The sequence below is a fragment of the Haemaphysalis longicornis genome, unplaced genomic scaffold, assembly GCF_048455015.1.
Source record: "Haemaphysalis longicornis isolate Haplotype H1 unplaced genomic scaffold, Haemaphysalis longicornis Haplotype H1 scaffold_7, whole genome shotgun sequence".
NCBI classification, from domain to species: Eukaryota; Metazoa; Arthropoda; class Arachnida; order Ixodida; family Ixodidae; genus Haemaphysalis; species Haemaphysalis longicornis.
Window position 1 is genome coordinate 116271838 of NW_027526422.1, and position 12124 is coordinate 116283961.

General features: G+C 44.9%; 1 protein-coding gene across 3 annotated transcripts in view; it reads right to left on the reverse strand.

Annotated features, from left to right (window-relative positions):
• Positions 1-514: 514 nt before the first annotated feature.
• LOC144146855 (monocarboxylate transporter 13-like) overlaps positions 515-12124 on the reverse strand; it is a 70594-nt gene continuing 58984 nt past the window's right edge. For 2 of the 3 annotated variants that reach the window (XM_077678811.1, XM_077678810.1), the window contains exons 5-7: positions 8278-8503; positions 6718-7304; positions 529-2741 (exon numbers count right to left, since the gene is read on the reverse strand). In XM_077678811.1, coding sequence (XP_077534937.1) covers positions 2527-2741; positions 6718-7304; positions 8278-8503 — 1028 coding nt within the window. In that variant the 3' untranslated portion in view covers positions 529-2526. Of the gene's footprint in view, positions 2742-6717; positions 7305-8277; positions 8504-12124 lie in introns of all 3 variants that reach the window. The other variant, XM_077678812.1, reaches the window with a different exon arrangement.

Here is a 12124-nt window from a genome sequence, read left to right on the forward strand (position 1 = left end):
TTGCTTATGTTGGTAGTGCATAAGCTATGCTGGCCATGCGCGACCTTTCAATTTTATTACCATGAGTCATAAAATGATTGGGAGGTTTTACGATGTGTCGTGGTCTGTGTTCTCTCGATCGCTTGCCTTTTCTCATAAGGATTATTACCCTGCTCCATAGGTACGGAATTAACTATTCGATAAAAGCTATTGTCTAGATGCTCATTTGCATTGCTTTAAAAGTGCGAGTGCATTCAATGTAATTCTTTAAAAAGATGCTCTTCATAAAATTGTTCTGTTCAAGGGTGTTCACCACCATATACGTGAAAAATGTACATGCGTTCCCATTTAACACTGACCTTTATGTATGTTGACGTGCGATGCAACCTAATTACCAGAGGAGCGGGCAAGTGTACCTGCTGACATTGCGAACGTAAAAATGTCATCACTACAGTTCCTTCTAAATGGCGAGTACTTTTTTCGACCTTATTGACCTCGAACTTACTGATCTGCAGTGGGAATATTTTGCAACAGCAATTCGTTCGAAATATTTTTGAACCCATTTGGCCACCAATGTAAGTGTTTTTTTATTATCGCACACGGAGCAGCAGGCGTTTCGTATTGGCCATCCACAAGAAATGACAACACGTATATCCAAACATACGTAGAGCCTTCGTTGTTTTTGCACGCATTTTTTTCTGCATTTTTATCCAGGACACCTACAACTGACTCCAAAGGGTACATCTGTAAAATCCCCAGTTGGCAAGCATCTTGATCTTCCCGTATAAAAACGGTGACAGGTGTTGCCCATTTCTTCCACCGCAACACAGCCGCAAGTGCACTATACATTCGCTTGTTGGTGATATAAATTACCGAAAGCATCTCTCTAGTGCGCTCTAAAAGAGAACAGAATTAAACTGAAAAACTATTACGGCTGCAGGCGCGGGTAATACGAAGGGGTACCGAACGTACGAAACAAAAATTAGCTAATGGTTTGCTAGAATAGAAATCATTTGTGAGAACACCGGGAACTTTGCCAGCTTCACCCAGAAGCGATTCTCTTGAGACACGCAAGACAAAAAGGTTGGAAGAAAACCCATTGCTATGCTTGGCAGAAGAAGCGGTGGTGTCCATTTCTCCCACTGGGACGACACTAAATGCGGAAACTTCTTTGCGATCGTGAATCATCTAGCCGTCTATAGACCGCGTCTTGCGTATCATACAATGGAGTCTGCAAGTTATCTTATTGAGGCAATTCTAAGAATTTATTTACACGCACATAACGGACGTTGCAGTTACATCACCAAGACAGCATAAACAGAAACGGCAACATTAAAAAACACTGTTTAAAAGGTAATTACTCCAGAAAACCAAACTCAAAGCATCTCTATTACCAAAACGCTGTTAAGTCAAATGGAGAATAACTTGAGTATCTTATACACAAAAAGTAAAAAAAAACGACAGCAGTTTAAAACACACATCGACTAGTACACGGAAGGCACATTGAGACTTATTGGTACAAGATTGCGACTGTAACAAACATCATTGTAAGAAAGAACCGATATCACAGCCTAAATATGGTGACGCAATAAGAGGCAAGATTAGAATAAACCATTTAAATATATTTATACACTGTTAACCGCCTTCTGCCTCTACCTGCCCACACGTTTGGCACAAGAGCAATCACAATGATTATGTCTCACTCTTCTGGGCCTACCCATTTGAGATAACTCGAAGTTTGAAGTTGTCTGTAGGTGGCCTAAAAATGCCGAATCAGGAAATAATATTTTAATATTAGGAAGCCATGTCTTCTGCCTAATAAACTTGTCCAGAAAGTTAGCCTACGGTCGTAAACTTACGCTGTTTTTGTGGCCAACTAATGTGTCTATACTACCAACAATGTATTTATTACTTCGGGGGCGGGGGGAATCATTCACCAATGCGTCAAACTACGCCAACGGTAGCATTACCTTCGCAAAAAGTGACCAGTAAGGGTTCTTCCATCTCCCCTAAAGTGCGGGTTCCTATTGCCCTTTAATTAATTTCTCTTGCCTCTGTTGGAAAAAGTGTGGCTCAGAAGAAAAATGTTTCAGCTTATTCAGCGCATACAAAAACTTTCTGCAGACAAACATTCCGCAGACAAACATTCCGCAGACAAAACATTCCGCAACGCGACAAAACACCCACACATTAACTAAGTAGTTTTCAAACAACAGGCATACGTTATCCCTGCGCATTACACTTGGATTGGTTTGGTACATTCTATTACTCAATACTATTTTTTCTGCGATGTCACGCTATAAAAGCAGTGGTTATCCTAATGCGAGCGATGTTTTCTACTACAACAAAACAATTCAAGCAGAAGAGATTTTTTTCTTGACTAATCTCTTCTCTAATTTTGCTAGCAATTATTTCGGCAGTCAGGTACGGCGTTCTTAGCATCATTACGTATTTTATGTTACAACAGCTACGAGCTATTTAGACCCCGTTTATTTATGATTTGCACTAAACCAAATACCTAACGTGTCACCTACTCACTTTACAGCCTCACGCCATCATCGAAGTCAAGTCCATGACGTGGTAACCGGTAAGTGTCGGATAGTCGCATAACTGTAGCTGGGAATCACGAGTTGTCCAAGTCTTTCGCTTTCGATACTTTTGCATAGTATTCACTACAAACCACACAAAGGCGTTGGCAAACATAAGGCCGCCCATAATGCGATATAGGTCGTCGTATGAGCCATGAAGGTCTTTGAAGAACCCTGCAAAAAATAGTCGTAATTAGTAAATGACGACTTCTTTAGAGGCGTCACACCGAATAATATAGTTGCAGAGAGTACTGAAATATACTGGATTGCTGTAGTGGAGAAAAAATATTGCAATTTTACAGGATGTAGAATATTTGGCGTAAAGTTTACTTTGACGTAAAGTTTGGCAATACTATTACGGTGGCGAATAATTACTACTGCGATTCGTGGCATATATACTCGAGATATACTCGCTACTGCAGCAGTTTGTTTTTCTACGACAGGCTGTCGTTCAAATCTATGCTTTAGCTTAGCGTTTGACACATCGTGTATCTTTGAGACGGAGTTGTTTGCGTAGCATCACTAGCATAGGTTAGGCTGGAAGAAATCGGGGATGCGTACAGATTAGCAATGGTTCAGCTGTTTTATGCTATAAGAAAGTGTTGAAATTCTCTGCATTAAAATCGCATCTCTGAGTAGTAAAAAAATAGTACATATAGGCGGGAGGCCATGGAACAATTTGTTTTTGCAGGACAAAAACTTCGCGCTGACCCTCACCCGGGTACCACTCCCCGCTCACAAGCGATGATTAGCGTCTTTTACGCCGCGTAAGATAGACATGGCTTAGAGGGTTGCTTGCAACGGCTCAAAATTTTACTTTCATGTGTGATGGAGGGGAGCTGCTTTGCAGCATAGTTTCGCGGTGTAGTACTCTGGAGGTCTCTGCATTATGTGCAACCTCATCTGCATTTATAACCTGCTCCGCAGCGATGTTTCTAAAGGAGTTTCAAGTATTGAATCTTTACAAGAAATTCAAACCAGCTGGACCTGCAAGCACTCCCATCCTTAATTACTGGGCGATTTGCCCGACACGAAAAAGCCCCCTTTTATAATCCAGCAGGTTTGTTGCATGTTGTACAGAAAACCTGTTATGATCTAGTGCTTCCGGACGGTAAAGTAAATCGTAATGCATAGAACTCCGTTAGGTAACGCTTGAGTGTTCGTGCTGTTAAACCACTTCTTCACACATGCATTTCAAAAATTTATCTGCAGCACGAACACTCACTCATCTCATAACCTTCCTCACAGACTTTATTGCTCTTGTTATAGAAGTCATGCGGCGCTCCGTCTAACGACGATGATGGTTGAGCGCAAAGCTTTCTTGTGATGCAGTACCTATTCTGTGGACCGGTGGATGATGATGGCAAAGTGCTGGTTTATTCAGTGGTATGCACCACGGTACGGGTGATCCTTATTCTTGGTAAGCAACCTAAAGGTACCAATTCTCACTTATTTACATAAGCAATACGTAGAATTGACTTAAGAGGACGGTACACCAAGAAATTCACCCGTAAAAACAACTGCTTCACAGCTTGGAATTAAACCCAGCGCATTAGCGCCAAAACGTAAGGCTCTACCCCTGCGTCACGAAAGCCGAAGAGCGGAGCTTTTTTCAGAGTTGCGCAAAACAGAACATAACCCGGTGGTATGGACTACCGCACAACGTTGAACATTATTCTCTGGTCTGGTTCACAGAATAGGCAGTGAGTTCTCATGATAGATTCTTTGATTGGTAAATCCCACACTGCGAGTATGTGCTACTCTGCCGGTACGGTCCACTTTTATAGAGTACCCTAAGCAACTCTCGGGTGTGCACTCCGGAGTCCTAGCGTTCTGGTTTGGGGTGTACGGCATAAATCAGGAGCTGCTGCTTGGCGTTCCCTTAGACCATGTCGAAATGGAGCAGTCGGATAGGCGCCGGTTTCATAACGCGGAGACCCAGGCTCTATTCCGGCCACGGGAACCGTTTTTAAGTGCGAATGCACTTCTTAAGCGAGCCTGAATCGTCCGCCGCCGTCGTCCGCATAGCAACAGCTGCGGGTGCGCGCGCTCCTCGTCTTCCCTAGCAACGGGGGGAGATGGGCGCGCGCTACTCTCCTCCTCTCTCCGCTCAGTGACTGCGGGTGTTGGGCGCCTCCTCTCCACTTCGGGCGGAAGAGCTCTCGCTCGCGTAGCGGGCGCTCCGCATTCCGACGCGTGAGGGCGCTCGTGTAGCCCTCGCCGTAACGGCGGGCGCTACTCTCCTCCTCCTCTCTCCGCTCAGTGACTGCGGGTGTTGGGCGCCTCCTCTCCACTTCGGGCGGGAGAGCTCTCGCTCGCGTAGCGGGCGCTCCACATTCCGACGCATGAGGGCGCTCGTGTAGCGGCCGCGTGGCGCGGGAGGGTATTAGTCGAGCACGCGCCGTCGTCGAGAGCGGTCGCTGGTCCTGCATCTCGATAACGATGATGGCGGACCGGGCAACAGTACCAGCAATAACGAGTGAAATATCTTTCTTTGTAGTTGTGTGCGTGTGTGTAATCTCTCGACTACTCATTAAGATCACGATATCCACCGTAATCGCGCAATCAACAACCGTGCATTCGCACTTACACACTCTCCCCCTCGGGGAAGTGCGAGGGAATTTTTTTCCTTCAGTTCACCCACGAACATTCATCATCATTGTCAGAGAAAGTTGGCTTTCCTGCACGGCGCATTGCCGTACAACAGAATCAGTGAGGACGCGAAAGCTCCGCCTTAAAAGCTGAGTGCCCGTGCATTGTTTGTGTGTGGTCTGCAACCGCCGCATGTGTGCCGGCTTTGTTTTATTATCATCAAATATAGACGACACAATCACAATGCTCGGCATATGAAAAAAAATATACCACGCATGCATTTTTAGCATGGATTATGAAAACATTAGGCGTCATGCCGAGCTATTGTACCAGACGTTTTTGTACAAAACGGTGGCTGCTGTCTTTGAAACATTTCCAACAATATGTGGGTTTCTAAGTTACCAAAATATAGACGTTTGTCGTCATCCAGTCATGCGAATTAGAGATCAAAAGCGACAATTTGCAATTTGTTATGGCAGTCGAGCACTCTTCCACTGAATGGATAATTTAGCACTTGAAATCGGGGGGGGGGGGACCCTCCATGGCCGTAGACAACCTATGATTTTTGTCGGTTGCTTGGGGAATCAGAACCAAGTGTCTTTCGGTATTGTGTAAATATGAGATCACTGAAGTTACAAATCTGCTAACAGCAGTAGCATATTTTCCCGTACGAATAATAAATCCTAAGACAAGCGATGTGAGAAAAAACGAAAAAAAAAAATGCCAAATGCCTACAGTTGCCTGCAAATTCCCGGACAAGATAATTAATAATGCCACTAATGAGGTTCAACCCTATTCATAGAATTGCATATCTTTCGAGTGCACACAGTTGTTGAATGAGCTGCGTCTTCTTGCGTGACCATTGGATAACACAGTTGGATAACACAGTTTGAACAACACCTACTGAGGTTTAGAGACCTTTGCGAGCAGATATCCCTAAAACATAACGTCGGGTATCCAGTGCGCTTGAAAGGGGAGAGACAAGGTAGAGAAAGAAAGATGGAGATAACTTCGTTCAACGGAATGATATAGTGAATTGGGTGTTTTTGGAGCAATCTCAGTATTGACTACGTTTATCTACTTCCGGTTTTTTTCCGACAGTAGTTCAGTAGTTGGGTAGCCACATCATATCACCAATTTGGTGAAGAAAGCGAGGAGCATAGGCATATGGTGTGATGGTAAACGGAAGCCCAAATTGCGAAATGAAAGTTCTGGTATTCTCCGAGTACGGTTATCCTCCGACATCCCCTGTATCACTGAATGGGTGTCACGTGTAAAGACAGGGGAGTGATGGAACCTGTTTTAGACTAAGTAGAGCTGTGTGCCGAACACTTAGTAAACATTAAAATGTCATAAACACTCTCTTTCAATGTATCTTATAAGCGCCTTTTGGGGCAACCTTACGGTTGCATAAGTAGCATCTTGTCATCGGATGACTATCCCTGAGGGCCGGTTGGTGACTTCTAGGGTGAGCGCATTCACTTTTCGGGAATGAGGTCATGAACGAACAGGGGAGGAGGGCTATGGATGAAGAAGTGAATGCAAAGGCGCTACTTACCAAAAACGAAAGGCTTCATGAGGAAGGTCATGGTAGCTACACAAGTTACGATTGTGTTGCCAAGGTCCACTTGTTCTGGGCCGACGAAGTCACCCATCAACGAATTATGGACGGCAATGGCGTGGCCGCTGAAGGCCCCAAAACTGAGGCATGTAATCAACATTGCGGGATAGCTGGTTACCATAGAAATAACCAGAAAGCCCATGCCTACGATCAAATAGTCCACCATTACCAACGTTGATCTCTTCACGTAGCCGGCTTCAGTCGCCATTGGTAATACCACACGGCCAATGCAGTCTAACACGGACACTGAAGGTGCAATGGTGATGGCACGGATAACAGGTATCCCCTTGCCAAGAATTGTGTCCACAGATATGCTCGCAAACAAGTTAATTACGTAGAAGAAGACTAAATGCGTCAGCGCCGTCACGTAAAAAAGGGGCTTCACGAACACAGACTTAGGCACAGGAGAGGCAGGACTTGTTTGGGCTGGATTGGATGATGGCACGCTGCCTTTTCCAATGACGAATATTTTCTGGACTGGCTTCGGAGGCAATTCTGCAGCTTTTTTGGCGTTGTGTCTCGGTCTGAAAAGAGAAACAAACTTTCGTAGTTCCCACCTAATAACTTCAACGGGATATTTGTCCACAGTATAGTTGTGAAAGTTACACGAATGGTGGGAAGCAGGTCTGTTCATAAATACACCTGATCAGAATAATTCTGTATAAAGCTTGCACACGGCGCATGTTTTCTTTGTTCAAGCATACACTCCCGAACTCGTTCGCTGCATGCATACCGGTGTAGGGATACAGTGTTATCGTATTACCAGAACGTCCCTTTGGTTATCGATCTTTTTGTTGAAAAGGGTGCGAAAGCCTCTCATGGGTCAGTTGGAACGACACTGGCGATAACCCCAAGCAATGGATGCAGTTACATAAGGCACATACGATCGAACGTTACGAGGAATACAGGCGATCAGGGGAGAAAGCTTCTGAGACATCGCCCAGGTGATGCGAAGGTTGTGGGTTTGGTCCACATCTTGGTCGTGAGGTTATGGCGCCAGTACATCGCCGCTGTGCGTCTGAGGGGGCACACTAGCTCCTTTAGATAGTGTTATCGCTTGAGCCTGTGTTAGCTGTCTGTACCTGGTGTGTAGCAATATTTACAGGTATGCAGTAGACATTCTGAATACTGTTCGACATGCTCAAAAATGTGAGGAGGTGTAGTTGGCGAATATCGTTTGCTCTGCCTTTTTGTTGCGGGGAGGGCATTGGTTACTAACCCAGGTTTGAATACACTGGCTGGCTTTGTAGCTGGCACTAAAGTGCGTTGATAAACGTAAGCACAGCTGACGTTGTTGCAAGAAGGGATCTAGGGAGGATGCACACACCCCCACACATAGACACGCATGCACGCACAAACAGGGAGAGACGTTCGGAAGGTTCTTCTTTGTGAGTATGAGGCAATGAGCAACAATTCTCCTAAGCCAAAGTGTGTTCCGCATCGAAAGACAACAGTAAACGGACACTTATGCGCGGAAATTTGAGTAATGCAACTCACCGTAGCAGAAAACAGAGCACTGGCACGTTGAGCACAACTCCGGCGCAGAACAGTACCAGTGAGAAGTAGCCGAACTCTTGCGCAACGTATAGCATCAGACGTGGAAAGAACATCCCCGCAGCGCAGAACGCTGTCATGTTCAGTTGCATCATGAGCCGCCGCTTTGTGAGAAAGGTCCGCTCTATGAAGGTGCCTGTCAACACGAACACGAGCCCAGCTCCGAGCCCTGCACAAGAAAGGTTACTGTAAGAAAATAGTACTGCTTATTTTCATCGGGAATAAAATCGACGGCAGCTTTGTGGGAGTGTGATTCCAGCATCGGCAGTAGTTCAACGAGTCATGAACTGAGCCATGGCTGTAGCACTGCCAATACCATCTCAAATAACACCCAATACATGGGGGTGCGCAGTTATCATTCCATGATATAGGCGGATATGCCAGACACCTTTTTGCGATGTAACCACTAATTCAGGAGAGCTCACCTTTCACATTTGATTGGGGAAAGATACCAGGTGTATTGAAAACAGCCCACTATCCTTACGAATTACGGCAGCCGCTGTAAATTACGGCAAGAAATTACACCAACCGCTCCACAAACTGTAAGTAAAACCGACAAAAGACGTGAAGCAAAAGGACTACCGTCAGTCTTTTCTGGCACGTCGCTAACTGTTTTGTCTTAATGGGTTTCACTGAGCAGTACTTATAAGCTCAAAATTACACCCTGGAACAGCAACTGGTGTGGTAGTGAATTAATAATTTCTTAAAATTTCTTGTAATCGGACGTTCATGTGCATCTATTTTCGAAGGCTGATGATGATGATAATGATATTTGGTGTTTAATGGCGCAAGGCCAACGAGGGCAAAGAGCGCCAGAGAAGAAGCTATTTAACGAAGAGATGTGATTACCACAATAAGATAGGTATAAAAATGTGTAAACCGAACATAGTAAAATAAATTAAAGATAATGGTGATGGTTGGTGTATAGGGCCAGATTTGATTATGCGTGATAGGAAATGAGGTTTAAAAACTGAACGTCTCAGAAATACTTCAACACGCGTTTCACGGAAACCATGGCATCGTCACCCAAAAACAACGCTGGATGTAGGAGATATGTGGTCTGTAGAGTTCTCTGAAGTGTTTGTGTCGTGTTGTGTGAAGTTCCTGGCATGTGATTAGTATGTGGACTACGGATAGGGCCTCTCCACACCTGCCGCACTGGGGTCTAGAAGATCCCCTGAGCAGATAGGAGTTCGTGGCATGTGTGTGCCCTATCCGTGGTATAGCCAAAGCGACTTCTGTGTATCTGTTGGGTGTGTCGGTGGTGTATGGTCTTAAGTGTGGTTTAATTACGTGTAACTGGTTGTCTATATGTCCGCTCCAGTTTGATTGCCATATTTTACGAAGTTGTTGATGTGGCTTCAGGTTAGTGTACGGTACTGTTGTTATATCTACTGTGCCTTGTAGTGCAGCACCGGCAGCCATTTTATCAGCAACGTCTTTACCGACGACTCCACAGTGACCTGGAACCCAGCACATAATTATATCAAGGTTTGCGGTACATGCGGATAGAATAGCCCTAAAAATAGGATTACCTACATAGTTTTTAGATCGTTTGTTAGATGACACCGCATGTACAACGCTGAGGGAGTCCGTGTACAAGATGGACTTTGGAATTTATTGTTCAACAATGTGATCTAAAACCACTAAGATGCCGTATGCTTCAGCCGTAAAAAATACTATTCTAGACATTCATCGTTTGACAGATACAAAAGTTCTGTCGGTGTGCAGCAAAAGACCCAGGGGTAGCAGTCTTCTACGCATCACTATAAAATTCTACACATCGGTATTTATCCTGCAAAAACAAGAAATGGTGCAGAATCGAAATTCTTGGTGCCCTGTTCTTATGAAGCTGTATAAAAGACAGGTCACAGAACACAGGGCGCAGATTCCATGATGGTATAAAATCAGTGATGGGTGTCTTGTGAATGTCTAAAAAGGGACCTTGAGCTCACAGGCTTCCTCTCTTAACCTAAGTGAAAAAGGCACAGAGATGGAAGAACGATTTAAAAACAGTTCTTGTGAGGATGTATTAATACGGGTGGAATTAAAAGGGTGGTTAGTCAGGGCCATGATTTTCGAGGAATACAACAAGCCCATGTAAATCCTCTGGTGATATAGGGACCATTTATCACACTCGGCATAGAGGCTCTGGACTGGGCTCGTGCGAAAAGCGCCACATGCAAGGCGTAGCCCGAGATGCAGCACTGGGTCGAGCATTTTTAGAGCTGTTTTTGTTACACACCCATAAACGACACTTCCATAGTCCAATCGAGACCCCACTAGGCTTGCGAAAATACGAAAGAGGAGTTGCTTGTCCGTTCCATAGTACTGGTGGGACAAGATTTTAAGAATGTTGATAGCCTTTAGACATTTATGTTTCAGTTGTTTTATGTGAGGGATGAACGTAAGTTTTTATCCAAGACCACACCTAAAAACCTGTGTTCCCTCCTCACAGGAATCGAAACGCCATTAAGGGTAATGTCTTGGTGCGGATGGATCCCACGCTTCCTGGAGAAGACAACACAAGTGCTTTTTTCTGGGTTAAGTTTAAAACCGCTCTCGTCTGCCAAGCTGTCAAGTTTTTTGACACCTAGCTAGACGTGACGCTCATAGATGGACATATTGCATGATTTAAAAGATACCTGGACGTCGTCTACATGCATTGAATAAGAAATTGTAGGTGGCAATGCCTTCTCAAGGGAGTTCATCTTAACTATGAACAAAGTGCAGCTTAGAACTCCACCTTGCCGAACGCCGTTTTCTTGCACATGAACCCTTGAGAGTGCGCTACACACTCTGTGAAACATGTCAACGCGTAAATGTGGGCTAGTTGTTTCGAACTGTGAAACATGGTTACGTAGCGCGGTAAAGACGGGACAAAGGTAGAGACCACACAGGACTAGCGCTAGCCCTCCAACTCTCACACGAAATGTTCTTTCAGACAAATAACTCACCAGAATGCTCATCATGTTGCCTGAGACACCAAATGACTTCAGTTCACTGAGGATCCCATAGCGCCGGGGGTGTCATAGGCCTTTTAAAGGTCAAAAAACACCGTTGCGCAAAACTGTTTATGAAAAAACGCATCCTTTATATAAGCCTCAAACGCGACGAGTTGATCATTAGTGGACCGCCCTGCCCTGAAGCCTGCCTGGAAGCTCTCGAGAAGAGCATTGTACTCAAGAAAGTACACGAGCCTCCTGTTTATCATGTTCTCGAGGAGCTTGCACAGGCAGCTTGTCAAAGCAATGGGCCGGTAACTGGCAGGAGAGGAAGGATCCTTCCCTTCCTCCAGGAAAGCCACTACTATGGCCTCCTTCCAAGGGCCTGGAATGTGCCCCTAAAGCCATATTTTATTGAATAGATGTAGAAGTGTTTCAAGGGTGTCTGAGTGTAGGTGTTTTATCATGGTGTACGTGATTTTGTCTGCACCTGGAGCTAAAGGCTTACAGGTTGTCAGGGCTACCTTCAGCTCATAAATTGAAAAAGGAGAATTGTAAGAAGTGTGCGATTTGTTGTTATCAAGCAGGGACTTCTTTTCTTCTGATGTTTTGTGTTTCATGCAAGTGTTTGTGTAGTGTGCTAAACTGGACACGTGTTCGAATTTTTGTGCAAGTGTTTTGGCCTGGTCTTGGAGTGTGCTCCCTTTTGTGCTAACCGGGGGCAGGCTGTGTGTTTGTTGTCCTTTGAGCTTGCGTATGTGTGTCCAGACTTTGTGTGTGTCTGTGTACGAGTTTATGGATGTCAAGAAGGTGTGCCAACTCTCTCGATTTGCCCCACGGCGCAC